General features: G+C 40.6%; 1 protein-coding gene across 1 annotated transcript in view; it reads left to right on the forward strand.

The window, feature by feature from the left end:
* The window catches only part of LOC127547654 (hydrocephalus-inducing protein homolog), a 150,875-nt gene that overhangs the window by 42,335 nt on the left and 86,281 nt on the right, over positions 1 to 22,259 (forward strand). Inside the window, exons 5-11 of the mRNA XM_051974606.1 lie at positions 4,202 to 4,425; positions 5,654 to 5,721; positions 9,031 to 9,266; positions 13,437 to 13,537; positions 17,489 to 17,624; positions 19,808 to 19,972; positions 21,937 to 22,089. Of these exons, the coding sequence (XP_051830566.1) occupies positions 4,202 to 4,425; positions 5,654 to 5,721; positions 9,031 to 9,266; positions 13,437 to 13,537; positions 17,489 to 17,624; positions 19,808 to 19,972; positions 21,937 to 22,089 (1,083 nt within the window). The remainder of the gene's footprint in view (positions 1 to 4,201; positions 4,426 to 5,653; positions 5,722 to 9,030; positions 9,267 to 13,436; positions 13,538 to 17,488; positions 17,625 to 19,807; positions 19,973 to 21,936; positions 22,090 to 22,259) is intronic.

The following is a 22,259-nucleotide window of genomic DNA, read 5'->3' on the forward strand; positions in this document are numbered from 1 at the left end:
AGGGCCTCCATAATGCCCTGGTTTTGAAAGAAAAACAGCTTAATGGGAAATAAGTATAGGACGAGAGAGTTAGAATTCAGTTCAAAACTTTGTTAAAAAGCCTGCTGTGCTCAGAGCACTGTGCTAGACATTGGAAAAGATTTAAAATTTAAATCATGGTCTCTGCTATTAAGAAGGCAACTGGACGCAAAAACAGGCAACTATAATACACATTTCACATGATAATACTATCAGAGGAGAAGAGAATAAAGTGTTATGTGTGAGGTCAAGGGGGAAAGGTCCTGAAGTGGGGAGATCAGTGAAAGATTCATGGAGAGGCTGGTGTTTGAGTTGGCTAGGCTTTAAAGGACAGCTAGAAATATCATTATACACCCATCCAAAATAATCAGAATTATTTCCTTATCCTAGTATTATCTTCTAAAACTGCCTTCAGAGCAACTTGCTTTCTTTATAAGTTGTCCATTGGAAAAACCTTCATTTCAGCTCCAAAATACATATAGTATTTCTGTAAATGTAGCAAATGAACTTAATTAACATATATTTCCCAAATATTACCGAACATTGACAATGAATACACATACAACAAACTGAAGCAATATTAAATGAGCCAGTGCATTAAACTGGAGTGTTTTGAGAGCTGCACATTGGCAGGGAAGGACAAGCTAAGGTGTTCTCTTACAGGAAAGTTTTGCTCTCTCTGCATTTTAAATGCTGATGCCTCATTACTTCTCTCTGTATCAATTTATTATTTTATTTGAGACAAATTTGAATAACTAACCTGTTGCCCTTAGCCAGTGCTGATCTTGGCAGATACAGAAAAAGCAAACCAAAACCGCAGGCAATGTACAATCCTGGGAAGAGTCAAAATCTTGGGTTTTAGTATGAATTTGCCATTAAGCTAGTTGTTTGACCTTGGGCAATAATAATTTTTTTAAGACTAAGTCTCCTCATCTTGCACAGGTTTGGAGTATGGGAATAAATCGTGGATCAATCCCATTACTTATTGGTGTGGGGACTTTGACCTACTTGTCTTATGGATGCCAGACTTGATGCAGACAGTTGATTAGCTTAGCCCAGAGTTTCCAAATTCAAGAGATCCCTAATAGTTGGAGATCACAGGCGTGTGAGCCCATGCTTGGGTAGTTTTGTTTGTCTGTAAAATGAGGAGATTAGATTAGGGGAGCTCTGTGGTCATGCAAATTTTTTAACATTATGCAATTTTCAGCCTTACTATACTTAAGGAGGGACATAACACTAGAGCTGTATTTTCATTTCTTCTTCTAAGAATTGGCTGTTCAAATAAGAGTGATCTCCCATCTTAAATCTTAACATTTTACCCCCAGTTTTTCTCTAGTTTCTCTATAAATGGGAAATAGTATCTGTTGCTTCATGGAGAAGAGAATAAATTTTTCAAATCTATGAAAAATGACAGGGATGGGGTGGAGTGAAAAATATCACTTCACAAAATATTGAAGTAAAAATGATAATCCAGTGAGGTATCAAGAAGATGGCACCATACTATCCATGATATCTTGGGAAAGAAAATGAGGAGCTCAAGAGTGATAAATAGGCAGTATCATCATCATCATCATCATCTCTTCTACCATGGGAGCAGACAGAAGGAGTGTCCAGCCAGCAATTAAATCTGGAATCATTCTCAATTTTACAGAATAGTTGTCTTTCATTTCTTTTAGGTGTCAGATACTTTTGTGCATCAGATAGGGAAGTTGGACCAAAAAAGGGGCTTTGAACTCCCTTCCAGTCATAACATTTTGTGATTCTGTCCTCAAGAGCTATAGTAATAGCTAACATACATTAAGTTACACTATTATAACAGCATTTTATGCCTTTTCATTGAGCAGAAGTATAGTATAGTGTATATAAAAAGAACAGGCTTTGAAGAAACCCCAAAGAGAGACATGAGCGGGTCCCCATTTCATAAAGCTTTCTTCAAAGAATCTTAAAAGAGAGAAGAAAAATGGGGAAATGAAATGAGATCATTGCAAGAAGGAATGGAAAAAATGAAAAAAGAATGCAATGAACAAAAAAATTAATCGGCCAATTGCAAAAGGAGCTAAAAAAAGGTAACTGAAGAAAATAATACACTAAAAATTATAATTGGACAAATGGAAGTGAATGACTCAAGACAACCTCAAGAATCAGTCAAACAAAAACAAAAAAGTGAAAAAATAGAAGAAAATATATCTCCTAGGAAAAACAAATGACATGGAAAATAGATCTAGAAGAAACAATCTAAGGATTATTGGGCTTTCTGAAAGCCATGATGAAAAAAAAAAACCTAAACATTATTGTGCAGGAAATCATGAAAGAAAACTGCCCTGATATTTTAGAATCAAAAGGTAAAATAACCATTGAAAGAATCCATTGATCACTTCCTGAAAGAGACCCCAAAATTAAATCCCCAAGGAATATCATGGCTAAATTTTAGAACTATCATATCAAGGAAAAGATATTGCAAGCATCAAGAAAGAAACAATTTAAATACCAATGTGCCACAATTAGAATTACCCAGGACCTAGTAGCTTCTCCCTCAAAGGATCAAAGGGCCTAGAATCTGATACTCCAAAAAGCAAAGGAACTGGGATTACAGCCAAGAATTTTATCCAGCTAAAATGAGCATTATCTTTCAGGGAAGAAGATAGACGTTCAATGATATAGGTGAATTTCATCTATTTCTAATGAAAACAGGCTTTGAAGCCAGGAAAACTGAGATTTAAGATTCCCTTTTGAGACATCATGTGTGTATGACCCTAGACAAGCCATATAATCTCTTGGTGTCCCCCGGGCACTTCTCTGAAAAGAAACAGATCTGACGTGGTAGATGGAGTTTTCTCCTCCATTAGAATGGAAGCTACTTGAAGACAGGAACTTATTCTGACCTCCTTTATCTCTCCAGTGCTTAGCCTAGTGCCTGGCACATAGTGAGAGCTGAATAAATGCTCTCTACCAGTGCAGTCATAGGTCCAGGCCCATCCCCTTCCTTTGCTGAACATCTATACGTGAAACAAGATTTAACCAGCGAGAATAAAAAGCATATTGGAGATGGCTCCTTCCTCCAGAGAACTTGCATTTCACATGAGCAAACAGAACATAAATCTCAAAAAGGCACCGATTACTAAGGGCAACTGAGATCCCAAGTGTTACCAGAGGCCAGTGAGGGAGAAATCTCAGGAGAGCAACCTCAATCCAGGGCTTAAAGAACAGGCAAGCTTTGGGGTAGAGGAAGAGAAGGAACAGAGGAGGAGAACAGGGTGAACATAAGAAATGAGAATGCTTTAGACAGGAGGATGACTGGTATGTTTGCGTGAAGAACTGGGAGAGATCACTTTGGAGGTTGGGCTGATGTCCTCCAAGTTCCTCCCTCCCCTAAAATTCTGTGAACACTTGGGTTTGCATCAAGATTGTTGGTAAAGAGCATTGAAGGGAGTAAAGCCAGAAGTATAGGAGGAAGAATCCTTGTCATTCTGAATCTTCTTATACAGTTCAATTTACCTCTAAAGAAGTATGAGATCCAGCTAAGCCCTACACTGTGAGACCATTTATGTATGAGTTTGGGCTCTTCAAACTTTGCTTTTTCTCCTGGTTTCAGTGACTTAACTCCTCTGTAAGACGAGGGCTGCATACTTAACTACCTCACCTATTTCAAAAGTGTCAGAAAACATGTTTAAAGCTTCTCAGAGAAAGCATCCATCAATGTATGATTATTATAAATGCTTATGGAGCCCTAAGATAAAACCTAGGAACAGTAGATTTTAAAACTTTTTTATTTTAAATAAAGTAAATAAAAAATGATTTGTCTGATTCCTATTCTTGATTAATTATATTCTACACATCAAGGAGTCAATATTAATTTTTTTAAAAAGCAAATTTTTTGATACCTGTATTTCAATATATTTAGTTACCATGCATTTAAAATGTTGTTCTAAGTGGGGGTCCATAGGCTTAAGAAGACTGTGAAAGGGGACCATGACCCAGAAAAAAACATTTCAGAACCACTGCATTAGTTGTATCATTTTCCTCCTGCTACCTTTCTTTGCTTAGAATTCTTGTTACTTTTTCTGCTTTAATCATCTCAACCCAGTGATTCTATGGAAACAGAGCAGTTCATATCTTTGAAAAGAAGCATCCATTGTAGAGCTTTTCATTCTTGCCTTCTCTCCCCCACTCCCACTTCCTGTAGGCCATTCTGTCCAACAAAGGCAGCATTGATGCTCTCTTTAATTTGGAACCTCCGACAACACCTTTGGGATCCTGTTTCATCTTTAACCCCAAGGAAGGTATCGTGGAGCCTTCTGGCCTACAAACCATACAGATTTCCTTCAGTTCGAACATCCTGGGGCACTTCCAGGAGGAGTTCCTATTCAATATCCATGGATCCCCCGAACCTGTGAAACTGACCATCAGGTAAGGAGCTTGAATCAGGACTCCAAATATAGGTAAAATTTTGATTTTCTGGAACATTGCTCCCCATAGGAATATACAAAAAATAAATCTTTTTTTCCTTTGTGCTAATATTTTCTCCACAGTCAGCTGGAACCAACACTGGACTTTGCTACAGATGCTATCCTTGGGAAGAGCAGCGTGTGACTGAGCTGCTAAGTCAAGTTCAATGACCTTGTTTGCTAATATTTAGAAGAATGATGCTTTCTATACCAACTGCCCTTTCTCTGTTTATGTTCTGACTCTCTGAGCGAGGAAGGAGACTGTGAATTATCCTACCAGCCTTTGCTTTTATGTGAACACTCGATCTCATTAGTCACAGGGCACATTGCTGCTTTAGTTAGGGGAAAAAAAAATCTGGGACTCTCAGCATTCATTCATTCATTTATCTAACAGACATTTATTGGATTTTAAGGTACTTTTCTAAAGAGTGGTGGATCACAGTTCTGCTACTTAGTACCTGAGTGATCTCCTTCCTCTGGGCCTTGGGTTTTCTACTCTCTAAAATAATGTGAAGAGTTGGATTAGGCAATCTCTAAATTCTCCTTCCACTTTAAATTCTATTATTTTCTTCCCTCAATACTAATGATACTAATAACACTTTTCATGATGTCATTTGGTTTTAAAATGAGTTTCACCTCTACTATCTTATTGGATCCTCACAATAACTTTGTGATTAGGTAGGGCAGGGATTATTGTTCTGCTGATAGGTTGTTGCAGGATGAGGAAACTGAGGCTCAGAAAGTTGTGTTCCCCCTTTTCCCAGCTAAGGACTCATAAATAAAAGGAGAAGAGAGAGATAGAACCTCATAGATGGTTTGGAGATGGCTGGAAAGTGGTCCTCTGATGAACCTATAATGTCACCAGCATACTGGCAGTTAAATCAACTGTAGAAAAAAAGAGGAGTTTATTACAAAGAAGCAAATGTTTAATGGTGGTAATTGTGCATCAGCAACAAAGCTTTCATATATCCAGGCATCCGTAATCATAAAATAAGGCCTTTATGTGGGAGCTTCCACCAGACTTTTTTTAATTTCCTTATTTATTTAGAATATTGTTTACAATGGACAGTCTCACACATTTGAGAAGCCTAACTCTTCCCCACAGGCCCCATTAATGGTAGCAATCACCAGGGACCCTCTGGTTACTCATGGTTTTGTTAATTTTTTCCCTTTCTCTTTCCCCTATACAGAGGCTGTGTCATTGGGCCGACTTTCCATTTTAATGTTCCATCCTTAGATTTTGGTGATGTCTCTTTCGGTAAGTTTTCCCAGGTTCTTAATCAAAGATTCTAGAGAATGACCTTCCACCCTTCTGAGGTTTCCATACATGTGTTGTGATTTCTGTGGCACAAAAAAAGCTGACTTGGACAATTATTGGAGAGTTAAAGAACTATTTGTCCCATTGCTCTTCTTTAGTATATAAATGGCACTTCCACAGACCAGGAAGTCTCAGGTTCATTTCCAAGTTTCCTAGTTGCTATGAGTCACGAGAGTTTTCTTCTCTCAATTCTCCTCTCTTCCCCTATGAAAATCAGTCTGGCTAACATACTTTACTCCAGCTGTCCACACATTCAGAATGGATCCATTTAAATGCAGATTTTTTTGACTAGCCAGGCTCAGTCCACAAAAGGCTTTTCAGAGATGATCTGAAGCTTAAACGTGAAATCAATGGTGAATTGATTGGAGGTGCATCATCATTCTCTGCAGAAAATTATCTGCCCTAAGATTCTCAAGAAAACCCATTCCGTTTTCCAAAGCCTTTCTATCCTTTCCTTCCTTTTGTTTTGAAACCCTATATTGTTCTCACTAGAGAAAAGGATAGAAAATTCAAAAACACTTCTTATATAATTTAAATTTCTTCTTTTTTTCCAAAGATGACCATTTTGCTAGAATTGGATATTTTCTCAAATTTATGGTTACAGCTTTGTTTCTTTAAAGCAGATTTCTTAACTTCTTTTGTGTTGTGGATTCTTTTGGCAGTCCAGTGAAGCCTAGAGATCCTTTCTTGGAATCATGTGTTTAAATGCATAAAATAACACATTGTTTTACAAAGGAAACCAATTATATTGAAATAAAGGTGCACTTTTTCCCCTCCAAGTTTATGGATCCCCTGAAATTTATCCCCAACCCACTAGGGATCTCAGGTTAAGAACCTCTGGTTTAAAGCATTAATTACTATTTAATTGACTTATAATGAGGAATCTGGGGAGTCCTCTTGATGTCCTGGAAAGGCAATTTCTCTGGCTCCAAGCTCACCTCTGACCCCTTCAGGGAATGGAGCAGCTCCCTTGCCAATGAATCTATGCAACCCGAAGCTTCTTTCTGCTCCCTGTGGACCTTCCTGACCTCAGCCAGGAAGCTCAGGTGAAAAAGGCTTGGCCACTCAGCAGCAGTAACTTTCCCGTTCTATTCTGCAGACTTTCAAGGGAGAAACACTTTGGTTCTTGCTCTTTTTTAACTCTATCTTAGCTGGGTGGCTCAGCTTTTACTTGGCCCAAAGGGAGGAGATGTGAGCAGGAAACCACAGAATCCTTCAGCAAGGGGGACTCGCCCACCAAAAGGAGCCAGGAGTCGCACTCAGCTCCAGGGGAAGGCTTCTGTCTAGACAATCCCCATTCAGGCTTCATATTGACCTGTTGGTCACTGGGGATTTTCAGAGTCTTTTTTTAAAAATGGAAGTAAAAGGAATTCTAGAGATCATCTAGCTGAGTCCAAGTCCTCTCATTTTAAAGGTGAAAAAGGGGGAAGGTGGGAGGCCGAGGGAATTGACTTACACAGAGACTCATAATGGTTAACAGAGTCAGAATTTGAACCAGCATCTTGTCACTGCCAGTCTCATGCTCATTCCCTTCTTGAGGAATCCTGCTGCTAGATCAGTAATTGGTTCAAAGCCAGGGATTGAGAAATGGCCCAGTTCTATGTAATTCTGGATTCTCATATCCATTTTTAACCTACATATAAATGACAATTCTTGTTGGCCTCTGTTTACTGTAAGTCTATAATTTTCTCTGATCAAAAATAGGCATTAGGTAGAAAAGGGAACAGCAGTTCGTGTATACATGGATCTCCAGCCATGGCACCATTTCTGAACATGTCGAAATAGCACCAAAACCATGGGTCTTAGGAGGAGAAACAAAGTGGGACAATGAATGGGTAGATCTTATTCAGCTTAGATGGCAATCTGATTATGCTACACTCTTTGCTAAAATCCAGATCTTGTCCCCCGCCCCCAAAAAGAGATTTTTTTGAAAAATAAATATTTCTATGTGCTTTTTTTGACATAAAAGGGGGGAATATATGCCCATTATGAGTAATCAGAATATGCAGCCAGAAAACAAATTGGATTTGCTACGAATTTTTTGGTAATTAGCCATCCCTTTCTTATTGGAAGCAGATGTCCCACTGATTAATATCTGGAATGTGTTGTTTCTGTAAACTTCCTCTAGCTGTAATTCAGTAACAATTGTGGGGCACCTGTAAAATTGTACAGACTGGGTTTTATCATAGTGACACAGGTAAAAGGTCAGAACATGAAGAGTTAGTCTAGAAACAACAGTAAGGCTGTCCTGACAACCCAATGCAGGAGATGGTGGATGTGTTATTATCACACCTTACAAGCATGTTGCCCCTTACCCAAGAGGGCAGGATTGATGTTTGTGCCCAACCTTCTAGCTCCACCCCATACCCCTCTGCCCCACCAGGCTGCCTCCGAAGCAGGAGCTGTCCCTTTTTCACCTTTCAGTGGTGGGCCCTGTTATCACACTGGGCTGGCTCCCCTGGCTAGCAACCCGACTTAGTGGAGATGGATTTCTCGCACTTGGCAGACATGGATTTCTAACCCAGGCTTTCTGGCACTCCCTGAAAGGGGGAGCATCTGGCCTTCTGAGCGTGCTCGGTGCGAAGGGGACCTCTGACTGGGCTTAGGAGCCCTTTTCCCCTGGACTGATTTGTGCTTAGTTAAGAACTGAGCTCGACCCTGTTTAACAAAATAGAACTTGTTTTCTATATGACAAGGCTGTGGAGAATCCTCGGCGCTTTAGAAAGGCAGTCACAATTTGCTTTGTGAAGCAGTCTGGTCTTTGTGTCTTGATCTATACATATTAGGCCCTTTTTGCCCCTTGGCAAATAATCAGGTACATTAAAAGGTTTACAAGATGCCTTATATGCGTGTACATACACACACACACACAGTGCAACAGTGGCTTTCCACCCACCAAAAACAAAAGTCAGAGGGAATTTTCCCCACCCTGTCCTAGAAGGGACATGCTGCTTTGGCAGGGAGAGCCCACTAAGTGTAATAGCTAAGGCCTAGGGGAACATGGACAACAAGCAGTGGTCCTCTGCGGTTATCTTTTGAAGATTCAAGCAGAGGGGTTTGGGGATCTTAAAACTAGAGCCGGAGGGGGCTCAGAGGCTGCCCTTGCTTTTACAGCTGGGCAGACTGAGGCCCCGGAGCACCAGCGGGGTGAGGAGGTACCAGAGGCTGGCTCTGCACACTGTCTCCCACTTCCCTGCATCACGTGCATCCAGTGAGCGTTTCTCCTTCGTCTCTCTCTTTGCTCTCCAGGGTTTCCTCGTACTTTGACCTGTTCTCTCAATAACACGTCCTTGATTCCCATGACCTTTAAACTCCGTGTCCCTGGTGATGGCGTCGGAGAACCAAGTGTGACGTGTTTGGATCAGACTTTGGACATCAAAAAATCATCATGGAAGAATGAAAGTTCACCGGCAATAAAACCACGAGAATTCACCATTGAGCCCATTTCAGGCACCATCCGCTCCCAGGGATTCGCTCCTGTTCGGGTACAATGCAGAATCTTCCCTGTGATAGGGAGGAACCGTTGCTTTCTTTCTTTTTTTTTCTTGAAATGGAAATTTATTGTTACATATTTAGAATCCTCCCTGATGTTCTATCGGGCACATGACAATGTTTTGTTTTGTTTCTCTTTTGTTTTTTTCTTATTTTGCATTTAGTTTTATTTTTTAATTCAAGCTTTTTATTTTCAAAACATGCAAGGATAATTTTTTAACACCAACCCTTGCAAAACCTTGGGAAGAGTTGATTTCTTAAGATTGTCAGCTTCAGGCCATCCCAGGACTCATAGTATGTTGCCAAGGGCAAATGGACATTGATTCCAGACATCAACTTTTCTTCCTCTGGTATTCCCTTTGAAAACTGGGCTATGTCCCCATAGGCCCTAGGAAGAAAATGAGTTAGAAGTAAACAGATTATCCACCTTTTAAAAAATAGTGCTATTTATACTGTGACAGTGGGTTTTCAATCAAATATATTGAAACCAATAGAATCAGGTCACAAATCTAGGAGCGTTAGATGAGCTTAGTCCAACACTCCTATTTTAAAGATGAAAAAAACTGAGCCCAAGAAAGTTTTCTCGACTTGCAATAGGTCAAGCAGATAGTGATCTGACAAATTTTTCCATTGAATTTGATGTTCTGTATCTGTGACATTGTGCTGGTCTACAACCAACCATCAGAAACTCAATCTAAATTGATATGTTTTTATACTGCAGGAGACCAGATCATTCCCCATGCTCCCACTTCAAAACTTAAATCCATATGTTATTGAAACAGGTTGATCAATACTAACAACCTTTCCCAGGTTATTTAATCATCCAACCATGGACCTAAGCTTAGGGGATAAAGTGATGACATTGTCGCCGCTCCATATCTGTAGCATCAGTGGTTGTTAAGACATTTTTCTTGCATTTTTAGGGTAACAGCTCCTGACTGAGTGATGATACCTTGATTTAAGCCTCATGGTCAAACAGTAGTAGTAACATGCTGCAGACATGCCCGCCTGAGGGAGAAGGATGAATGCCCGTTGTGGGTGCTTTTAAAATTAAAACATGATTTCAACTTAAAAAAAACTGAGTCTAGCAACCTCAGAAATGTAGGGTGCAGTAGAGAAGAATAGCAGATGAATGAAGGAGGAGTCAGGATTCCTGGATTCCAGTCTCAACCTGTTACTAACTGGCTACAAAATGTCATTAACAGCATTAAAGGGGTGGTTGGTGAGCAACTGGAAGAAGTAGTAGTCATCATTACCACCAAGAGTTAGCTCAGCAAAGTTTTTCATGATAGTGTTGGGGATATGATGGAGAAAGGTGGTTACATTGGTAGTAGAGTTAGGCAAATTCAGAACTGGTTGAATGAAAAAATCGTTATTAATGTGCTATTAATTCCATCATGCAGGGGAGCGTCTCTATTTACTTTTTAACCTCTTCCTCACTTACATAAAGAGATGAATGCCGTCATTTTGAGGTTTTGAGATTGAATAAACAAATCTGGGAGACGTGGCTAACGTGTTGGATGACAATCAGTATCCAGAAAGCTCATGACTTAGCAGGATGTTGGATTGGATCTCATAAGATAAAATTTAATAGAGATAAATATACAATCCTACACTTGGATTAAAAAAATTTATAATACAAGGTAGGAAAGATATAATTCTACAACATTTCTGTAAAAAAAGATATGAGGATTTTGGTGGATTGTAAACTAATTCAATCTTAAGTAGCATTAAGAGAACCAAAGTTTCCAGAAAAGGGAGGTGATATTTCCACTGTTCTGCCCTGCTCAGAGTACATCTGAAGTATTTACTTCTGGGCAGCACACCTTAGGAAGGAGTCTGAGAAGCTGGAGCATGTCCGAGAAGGCTGCCCTGTGAAGGGCCACACCATATTAGAGTAGGAATGACTGGGGTTGAAAGTGTTTAATTTAACGGAGAAAAAGGGAACAATGATTATAGAGTGTGAAGGGACAGAAATAACAGTGACACGATGATTAGCTGAATGAACTGGGAGTTTTAACCCAGAGAAGAGCAGACCTTGCCATCACTATCCCTATGCTTAGGTCCTAAATGACCTGGGAAGGATGATTAGTATTGATCAACCCGTTTCACTAATATATGGATTTATAGTTTAAAATGGAGGCGGAGAGAAGGATCTGTCTCCTGTGGTATAAAAACATCAACTTAGGTTGAGAATGTTGGTGGATATCAATTTCAATGGGAAAAATTGTCCAGAGGAAACAGTGATTTATGGGGAAGAATGTTGATTCTGGGGCATAGAGAACCTGGGTCCAGATCACTATCTGTCTGACTAGAGCAAGTCAGGAATTACATTTTAATTTTAAAAGCACCCACCATGACATTTATCCTTCTCCTGCCGCTCCCGGCAGTGGAGCTTGCTATTGTTTGATCACAAGGTCAGCAGTTGAGGGAGAGGCATGAAATTTTGATGGCTCTTTTCAAGGATTTTAAGGACTGTCATGTGGGAGGAGGAATAAAAAGGATTTTAAGGACTGTCATGTGGGAGGAGGAGTAGATTTGTCCTACTGAGGTGCAGAACTAGCAGAGGGAGGAGACATGGCCAGAGTTGCAGAAGTGGGGTGGGGATGAGAGAATCCAATGTAAGGAATGATTCCTAGCAATACAGCTACTCAAGAGGGACTGGGAACCTACGGAAGTAATGGAAACTGTTCACCAGAGGTCCACCAGAGGTCTTTTGAGTGAATGTCCCTTTGTTGAGGACTCTCTAGAAAGGACACTTGTTTTAGGTTGGACTGCATGACTTCTGAGATTCCAGCCCTGACGGTCTGTGATCTTGTACCTTTGAGCAAGTCAGTTACTCACTCGGGGGCTTCAGGTTCCTCATCTATGAAATGGGCAGGCTGGATTGGATGCTCTTACAAGCTCTGAGCCTATTTTTGAATGATGATAAACCTTTAGAGCAAGATTTAAAGAAAACCATGACTATTTACTTTTGATCGTAGATTGTTCTTTACCTGATCATGTGTCTGGCTTTACTTGTGGCCCTTTTTGCTACCATAAATGTTTGTTATTAGACTCTTCTATGAAAGCTCTTAACTCATGCTGAAAGCTATTTCACAAAAAAAGCCATTATTTTTTCTTGAACAATCCATTTCAAAACAACAAAGCAGAAAAGGCTTTGAAATAATTACAAAGTGATTTCATGACATCATATCCAAGGCCCAGTGTCAAAATCACTGGCTAGATAAGATCCTGAGACTAGCCCTTGGGAAATTTCCAGGCTTTAGCTTTTAGGAGCCCTCTTTAAATAGGAGCCATTTCCCAAGGGTCTTATTTCAGAGCCTCTCAGCCAGTGGTTCTCAACGTATGGTCTAGAGAATCCTGGAGATCTCTGAAACCCTTTTAGAGGGTCTACAAATTCAAAAATAGTTTTTATTTCCAATATGGTAAATGTCTATAAATATAACTCAGATAAACAAAAACGCTTTGGAGAGATCCTCAATCATTTTTAATAGGATAAAGATACTAAAAACAAAAGTTTGAGAACCACTGCAGTCTAAGCCTTTTGTTGTTGTTGTCATGGATCCTTTGACAGTCTGGTGATACCTGTGGATCACTTTTCAGAAGACTATTTTGAAATGAAAATGAGAAAATGAATGCAATTACAAAGGAAACCAATTTGTATTAGAATATAGTTTTCAAAAAGAATTTCAAGAACAAATTCATCAAACGTACATTAAGAATCCCTGCTCTCTTCTGCACTGCTCAAGGCTTCCTCTGTAGGAGAGGGACACTAGCAATTGTAAATGTAAAGGCAGTGCTGAGGGACCTTCTAAATTTCTGGGAATTTATATATTTACTTATTTTTACCAATCAGTATACCTATTGTGTCCCATCCTCAGTAGATAGTAAGCTCTCAGAGGCCAGGGGCTGTTTTATCTTTGTATTCCTAGCACCCATACTGTGTTTATATATAATAAGTGATTAGTAGATGCTTGTTAAATTGAATTGGTATATAATAAGAATTTAATAAATACTTCTAAGATTGATCCCCTAGTCAGAGTAGGGCATGGGGATTGGATTTTTTGGAGCTGAACCGATTCATATTATCTTCCTCCCATTTTGTCACCTCCTTCCTATTGCAAAAAGCTCAAGGTGGGTTTCTCTCTTTTTCTCACCAGGTCACCTTATGCTCCAACACGGTGCAGAAGTACCAGCTGGCTCTCGTGGTGGATGTAGAGGGCATTGGTGAGGAAGTACTGGCACTCCTCATCACAGCAAGGTACTGGGACTCATATGCTTTGGCCCCCAATCTCAGTAGGGATCACTCACGGAAGGCTGGAGCCAAAGCAGATTAGGCTCCCAACAAGCCCAACAACCATTTCCCTTTGTAAAGTCCCTTTGGACTTATTCTGATAATGACAAACCTCTGGAAGAAACAAATACTTTGAAAGCACTTGGGGCATAATTAAGGGAAGTAATGTCTGCATTTTAAAGCATTTAACCAAATAGCACCCATTACTTTCACTGACTTTCAGAAATGCTCCATGAAAGAGTTCATAAAAGAGATAAACAGTTGCCATCTTCTAAATTTGAGAATATTATATTATCCAACAGTAAAAATGGTCCATTTCTTCTCCACAGTGGAAAAGTCATTAAATAAAATGGCATTCTAGGTCAGAGCTTCTGCTCCTGGGCCATGAACTTGAATGGGGGAAAAATCTTTATTTTCACTTTTCTTTCACTGAAATTTAACATTTCCTTCAATTATTCAAAAACCTTATTCTAAGAAGATGTCCACAGTCTTCAGCAGACTGCCACAAGGGCCCTTGAGACCCAGAAGGCTAATAAATTGCATTCTAAGTGTTCCTAGATTTCTAGACTCTCACAGTTGGAAGGGATCTTGGGGCATCTAATTCGCCCAGGGCCTGAAAATGAATCTCCTGCTCAGTAACCCTGATACGTTGTCACCTAGCCTCTACTGGGAGCTTCCAGGGAGGGGAGACCTCTTCTTGGATGTCGTCGTCTATAAATACTTGCAGACATTTGTCATGTTGTCCCATATCTCTAGTAGCATGTTAGAGTAGCTTGTTTGGTTTCTGTACTGCCTGGATGTCCTGAGGATGCGGGCAGGTCCTTTGCCATGGTGAGAATATATCGATAGTTTCATCCCATCCCAGCTCATTTGCACACTGACTTCCTGAAGGTGAGGTTCTCTTAACACAGGGTTTACACTTTTTCCACTCGTAATTCCTTCTCACCCAAGAAATTTTTACACAATTCCAGGTAAATAGATATACCAACCAAACACTTATTGATAATAGATTATAATTTCATGACCCCCACATTCTGTTATCAACCCCCAATTAGCTCAAGACCCACATTTTAAGAAGCTTACCTTTTAACATGAAGGAGAGAAGACCAAAGGGGGATTTATATTTATATATGAAATACATTTTTCGTTTCAATATATATTATATATGTATACATACATTTATGTAATGCTGATTCCCCAGCTGCCAGTGCCTTCCCCATGTGCAAATTACTTTGGATTTATGTATATATACACATATATTATAAATGCTATTATTGTTCAGTCACGTCTGACTCTTCATCTCCCTGTGGAGCATATAGTCCGGGGGTTTTCTTGGCAAAGATGCTGGAGTGGTTTGCCATTTTCTCCTCCAGTAGATTAAGGGAAACAAGGGTTAACTGACACAGCGCTAGATTCTGAGGTGGATTAGAACTCAGTCTCCCTGATGACAGGCCCAGCATTCTATCCACTGAGCTGCCGAGCTGCCCCTTGTATTATAAATACATGCGGATATATTTTTCCAAAAATATTTTTATATACTAATGCGTGTCTACATCATCCCTCTAATAGAACGTAAACTCTTTGAAGGCAGGGATTGCATTATTTTTTGTCTTTGTATCTGCAAAACCTTGCACACTGACTGGTGCATAGGAGGTACTTGATAAATGCTAGTGATGCCGTGTCGTAGAACCCTGGGGCTTTTAGAACTGAAGGAACCTGTGAAATCATATATCACTCTTATTTCTAAGTAAGGGATCTGGGGTCCTAAAAGGCCCCAAATTGCACAAACTCAATTTCATGAACTACCTTGGATTGAACCTCTTTTTCTCAGCTGATCATGCCTTTTTGACAGCTCCACCTGGATATAGCGTGATTGAAAGGAAGCTATTACCAGCCAGGGAGCTCAGGAAAGGCATTGAACCTTAGAGAAAACTAGGGATTCTAAGACATGGAGCAGAGTAGGAAAGACCCTCCATGGATGAGACCCAATAATGCAAATTACCATGGAGATAGTAACTGGCCAAGTATGGAGAATAGTGGGTAAATATAGGAGAGAGTCATACATAATGCACCTGAAAAGGTGTGAAAGGTTTTATGGAGACGGGACACTGCCAAGGCAGATGCAAGGACCAGAACGAGGCATGTTTTTGAGGGCAGTAAAGAGGCCAGATACTGCAGGTGTTAAAAGGCCAACATTTAACAGTGGTTTGGACCTGTAGGATGCGCATGAGTGAAGAGTTAAGGATGGCCTAGAAATCGTGAAACTGGTTGACTAGACTTCACAGTATAAGGAGGTTTGGCGGAAGGATGGAGGGAAAGTTAAAAAGACAAAACCTCATTGGTTTATTCCAGCAGAAAAAAAAAGGACCAGCTCAGGATCCCACCCACTAACCAAACATGATGTTTGTTGTTGTTTTTGCAAGAAATGAGAGAAAAACAGAATGATCTTCATTCAGAGTGGCCAAATCCACCTCAGGCAGCTCTGATTCCCTTTCCTTTACATGGGTCAGTCTTGGAAAATTCCATGTTCATTAGCTTCTGACTGGCCAACAATCAATAAGGTGTTGAATATAAAAAAAGTCTTGGTTCTGAGATGCTACGAGATTCCTGGAGAACTTGCTATTATCCCTTTCATTGCATGTGGCAAGTAGATTACTCCAAATTTCCTCAGGATCAGATTTTTACACAGTTAACTTACTTTGAAGGCTGTTTTAATAATATTTTTTTGCAAATAAATTCCAGAAAAAATATTGCGCTAAATATGAAATTTCATCCCTTATCCATGCCAGTCTAACTTTTTAGATTAAAACTAGAATAACTTTAGTCTGTTGGGTGCTGAGGAACGCAGCTGAGATCCACAGACCAAATCCCTAAGCTCAGTGTTGTATTGTAAAATGCAGAGGCAGTGTGGCCTAAAGACACACTGGACTGAGAGTCTGGAGATTTGGGTGTGGCGTCTCAGCTCTGCTTCTAATGCAGACAAATAAGTGATCTTGGAGAAAGTCTTTCCTTTCCCTTGTGTCAACTTCCTCCTCTGCAAAAATATAGAGTTGGACCAGATCATCTCTAAGACCCCGTCTTGTCCTGATTCTCAGCGATTCCAAAATCCATACTTAAGAGAAACATCAATCTCCCTGCTCTCCCCCCAATTGCCCTCCCCAAGCAACCTGCATCCAAATTGAAACTTATTAACTTATGACATGTAGTGAACCATGGAAAGAGCAAGAGTGCCATAAAATAAGTTGAATTTTTAAAAATGTTGATCGATCTTTGAAACGTTGAAAAAGTTGATTCCCAAAAAAGTCCATCTAGGGAATCAAAGACCAGAATGATGTCATGAAATGGACAAGCTTTACCTCCTGGAGAGGGAAATCTTTCAAACTATGAATGAAGTCAGGTCTCTTGCTAGTTCTCAGAGTGCCAGTTGTTGGACTCTGCTGTTCTGCAGAGGATTGGAATATGGGTCACTTAGACAGCATGAGGGCTTTTTGCCAGCTGGGATGTAGCTGGGCGAGTCCTTCCTGAGCTGGGCAGGGGGCACAAGGGTGTCACATTATCCGGGGCTTTGGACAGGCGTTCCATTGGTGGAGAGAACCACCAGTGATTCTAAGGAGTTTGTCCCTGAGAAGGCCGGGAGTCAAGAAGGCTGGAAAGGGGGAAATGGCAGGAAATTGGAGCTTTACTGACACTGACAGAGTACAGTCTTGTAGAAGGACAATTTCTCTTAGCATCCTTTCCCAAAGGGTATAGATTTTAAAGGTCGGGGGAGGGGAGGAGGAAAAAACAGAAAATGATTAATGCAGTTATCGGGGAAGAGGTCCCAAGTGACAATGACAAATGTATTGTGTTTCTCTGCATAATCTGGGAATAAACAAGCTCTCCATTCTTTTGGTTTATTTAATATTCTTTCTGGAGTAGGTGTGTTGTGCCCAAGCTCCGTGTGGTTAATCCGGACCTGGATTATGGGTACTGTTTCCTGAAGTATCCTTACAAGAGAAAGGTGCAACTTGTGAATGATGATGACCTCCCAGGATGCTATGGAGTTCTCTTACAAGTGAGTTACTTCATCCCTGTCCCTGTCTTTGTCTCCTTCCCCCCTTTCCTTCTCCCTTTGTCTCTTTCTATTTCCATCTCTTTCTAATCATCTCTACCTCCCTCCCTGCCAGATTTTCAGGATTCCTTCAAGGAGAAAGAAAATTGTTCTAAATAACCTCGTTCCCTGACATGTGGTGCACTCTAATCCTCGCTTTCAGTTTCAGGAGCATCTAGGGAAGGTTTCAGCTGGCCCTCCAGCTGTGGAGTAAACATCTGCAGGTGCGAGCCGTTGTTAAAGTCCCAGGAGAAGCTGTAGGACCAATTAAAGAAGCAGGCAGAAGGTGGAGCTGCAGATAATTGCATAAAACTTAATGGGTCATGGGAGGTCAGAAGGTTTGACTGACCACAGCCATGGCTTGAACTACTTAAGCAGATGCAATGGTTTAATATTCACGAAGGGAATGGCAAGACTGGAAAGTTAGAGCCTGTCCAGGACTGAGAGTGAAAGGGAAAAAGAAGTCAGTGTGACTTCCTATGTTAAGGCTATCTAGCCTTTTGTTACTCTGCATCTAGAAAGAAAGCATTTTTGGTTAAGAAGTTCAAAAGGATATCAATAGGCTGGAATAATGGGCCCAAATGAAGAAAATAAAATGTCGCAGATTTTAAATGGAAAATTCTCCCTTTGGTTGTTTGGTTTTTTTTTCCCCCAAAGCACTTGGACAAGTATATTGGAAAGGAGACCTGATTTAAATTTGCAGTTCATGGGGAAAAGACCTGGGTGTATAAACATAAAATGATCTCTCTGCACACAGTGAGACTCAGCTGCTAAAGAAGCTCATCTTGCCTTGGAAGAAGTACAGTGTCCAAGTCATAGTATGTAATAGGTCACTGAATACCTACAGCAGTCAGAACAAATATGGAACATTGTCTTTGGAAAATGGGAGCATGTTCAGAGGTACAGTAGAGAATGTAGAAATTCAGATCTAAGAGAACCTATTGATGAAATGGGAGATTTAGAGCTGTCAGGGACCTCAGAAATCCTCTAGTCTCATCCACTTGCTCATTGTTAGACAGAAACTGAGTTCTGGAGAAGTAAGGCTTCCTTTAGTAGTCACCCTCCAGCTCCAGCCCCTTCTTAGTTTCCTTCTCTTTTCTTTGACAAGGACAATGTCCTTGAGAAACACTCAAGATAAATAAGGAAGTTACTCAGAGAACACCCAGTGGTTCTTGATCAATCCAAATCACCTGAAGTCTAAAGGAATGACATCATAAAAAAGTTAGCCAATGAGATGACTGTGTCACAGTTAGACACATCTGAAAGATCTTGGAAAACAGGAGAAGTGTCACGGAATATCCAGTTTGGGGCTTAATTTAAAGGAGAAAAAAACAATAGACAATCCAGCCACTTATAGACCAGTGAGCTTGATTACAGTTTAAGGAGAAATTTCTAAAACAGATTATTGAAGAGGTGATTAGTGAACATCAAGAAAAAGCAAAGGTGTTTAACGAGAAACCGCATAGTGGAAGTCATGTGGCAGTCATGAAGGACTACCCTCCTTAGCTTCTTTTGACAGCATGACTAAACTAGTATATTAAGAGAACACTCTGGGGTTTAGCAAACAGTTGATACTATTTTTATGCTGCTATTACAGAAAATATGGTGAGACAGGAATTAGATCATGGTATAATTAGATGGATTTGGAGCTGGTTTGATGGTCAAACCTAAAGAGTAGAAGTTGATGGTCACAGGTTAACTTGGTAGATCCTCTCCAATCAGTGTCCGAGGGATCTGAGCTTGATCTGTATTAATCAACATTTTTATCTGGCTTTATCAAGGCATAAATGAAGTGTTGATCAAATTTGCAGTTGACAAAAAGCTAAGAGAATTAGTTCTCATGATAATTAGTAGGTAGGGCCACCATCTAGAAAATCTTAACAGTCTCTTATGGTCCATGCACAAGATCTCAGAAATAAATGTCTTAATGTTATTTTAAGCTTTAATAGTTTTTAGATGTTGTCTTTGTTTCAAAAACTTTTAATAATAACATTTACGTTCAAAGGATTTGCACTGTCAATGCTGAAAAATTACCTATGCATATATCTTGTAAATAAAAAGCTGTAATAAAAAAATATTTATGTTCCTTTGATGACTAAGCTTGTTTACTGAATAATTACTGGATTTTCTCCCTTCTTCCCCTCTAGGAATATGAGGAGCCACCTACTGTCCTTTTTTCTAGCCCAAGCCCTTGTGGGATTATCAATCCCCAGAGTACAGTGGAGTTAATGGTGGTCCTGGAGACTCAGATCCTTGGAGAATACGAGTGCACCGTGTACATCTCCGTCTTTGGGAGCCACGACCCGCCACTGGTGAGAATGTGGAAAAGCGAACAAGCGTTGCTCTGTCCAGGCACAGAGACAGGGATAGAACTTTCTGTGCTGTTGGCCATCCCCATCATGCAAGTTCTTATCTTCTGGCTTCTAGCAATTCTAGAGTTTTTCATTTGAGTTGCAGCTTGAGAAAAATATGATTATGGGGCCTCTGCTAAGAATAACTTCTCCAAGTTAGCCTACTAACTGCTTATGCAGGTGGGCAAAAAAAAGAGGTTTATATTCTCTTATCAGGTGTATTCACTAGAATCACTTTCAGTCAACAACTTTCTGGGTTCTCTGGGCGCCATCTATTCCGGGGCTGACAGATTACTGCATCGTGATACTTGATTTTCCCCTCTGTAAAGCGCAGGGAGTTTGGAGCCAATGACCCTTGAGGTCCCTTTCGGCTCTCCAATCTGTGGTCTCTCTAAATGTGAGACTCATCATTACTGAACCTGATGCTGATCTGAGAGAGGGGCAGGATAACTCTTATCCCTAACCCTGTGGCTTAACCTTCACTTACAAAGGACTAAGCTATCAGTTTGCATTTTCTACAAGATCATGTTTGCTGAGAGAATAATCACACGGCAGTTTTGCTTTTTGAATGTTAGATGCCACAGGAGCTATCTCACTTGTGAATCATAAAGTTCTTCAGCATCCCAAATAGAAGCCAGAAAAGACAGACTTTTCCCCCCAACAGTCAAAGCTATTCGCACCTATTTAAAGGAATTGCCACCATCTCCAAATGCACTTAGATCCTGCTGTCCAGAGTGTTAGGTTTTTTCCTGTATTGGGGAACATTTTACTGTTACCTCTTACATTCATTTGCCTAAAACCCTCAAAGATACAGACGATAACTGATTTCAGTGAATTCTTCAGCCTTATATATCTGAACAGTTTACTGAAAATCCTGACATGAGCCCATTTATTTCCAAGCACTCAAACACAATCTCTCTTCAGAAAGATTCTACTCTTTCTGGCGCTGCTGTTTTCTTGAGACATCTGTATGGTTAACCTTAGTCATTTTATAAGTCAAACTCACAGCTCGGATGATTGCTGAACACTAGTCCTTGGGATGTACTCGACTATTCCAGACACGGTTACATCTCCCCCTTTGATTCTTAGGGAGCTGGTGCATGTGGGCCTGACATTTCCCCCTTTTTAAAAACCTCATATTCATATGCAGAATTAGCAAGTGAAGGAGGAGCAGATGTTGCTCTCTGTACTGTTGAAGACTATTGCCCGCCTGGATGTGGAATGACTGTGATTGTGGAGAGAATACTTGATTCATTGGAAAGGAAGGAAGCAGAAGCCTGATTCTGCCCTAAACTGATTCTGGAGGCACATTGGGAAATTTAAATGGTCAGGGAATTTTCAAGCACTTGCATGTTAGGTCCTGGGGCTGCAAAAGCCAAATAGGGGCTTGCACTTTGCCAGACAGAAACAACTCGTGTGATGTATTTACAGAATGACCCAAGAATAGGAGGGATGCACCAGCTACAGGTAGGACCAAAAAAGGCTTTCGTGTAGGAGCTGGCCCCTGAGACAAGCTCCCTACAGAGAGAATGTGACAAGAGAGATCGTTCTCATCACAGGGCAACAGTGAGGAGGCCCAAGGATACACAGGGGACTCGTGTGTTATTGGTCTGCAGACAGAGCTGGGAATGGCAGACAGAGGAGGTTTTACGTGGTCCTTGTGGCCATAGGGAAGCACGGAAGCTTCTTGGAGAGGGGATATGAACCACACTCTCCTAAGATATGTCCCCTGGCACGTGGGCCAGCCACAGAATCCAGGCCTGGGCTGGGGCTGACCCGGGAGCCCAGGGTTCCTTGTTCTTGCGGGGCTGGAGCCAGCAAGAAGGGATGGAGGCTCTTGTGTGAAGAATTTACAATCTGGATGAAAATCATGGGTCAGTCATTGTCAGTGTTCTCTCTGTTCTTTTCCCTCTCCTGGGACACAGCCTATCCACTTAAGGAGCATTGGGGAAGGCCCTGTGGTCCATGTGTTTCCTGAAAAACTCGACTTTGGCAACATCTATGTCCTAAAGGATTCGACCAAGATTCTCCATCTCTCTAATCAGTCCTTCATCACTGCCTGCTTTTCTGCACATTTGGTGAGTATGCGATGGAAGTGTAAAAATTGGAAACCCCAATGCTACCCAATATATCTCAGGAACTGAAGTCCAGAAGGTAATTAAATTTGCACATTTCGAGTGTTGAATATGGTCTCTTTCCACTTTGTATTATTTATCTTAATCTTTTTGTTGCTTTAATGCCTGCAAGA

The sequence above is a fragment of the Antechinus flavipes genome, chromosome 2 (genome assembly GCF_016432865.1).
Source record: "Antechinus flavipes isolate AdamAnt ecotype Samford, QLD, Australia chromosome 2, AdamAnt_v2, whole genome shotgun sequence".
NCBI lineage: Eukaryota > Metazoa > Chordata > Mammalia > Dasyuromorphia > Dasyuridae > Antechinus > Antechinus flavipes.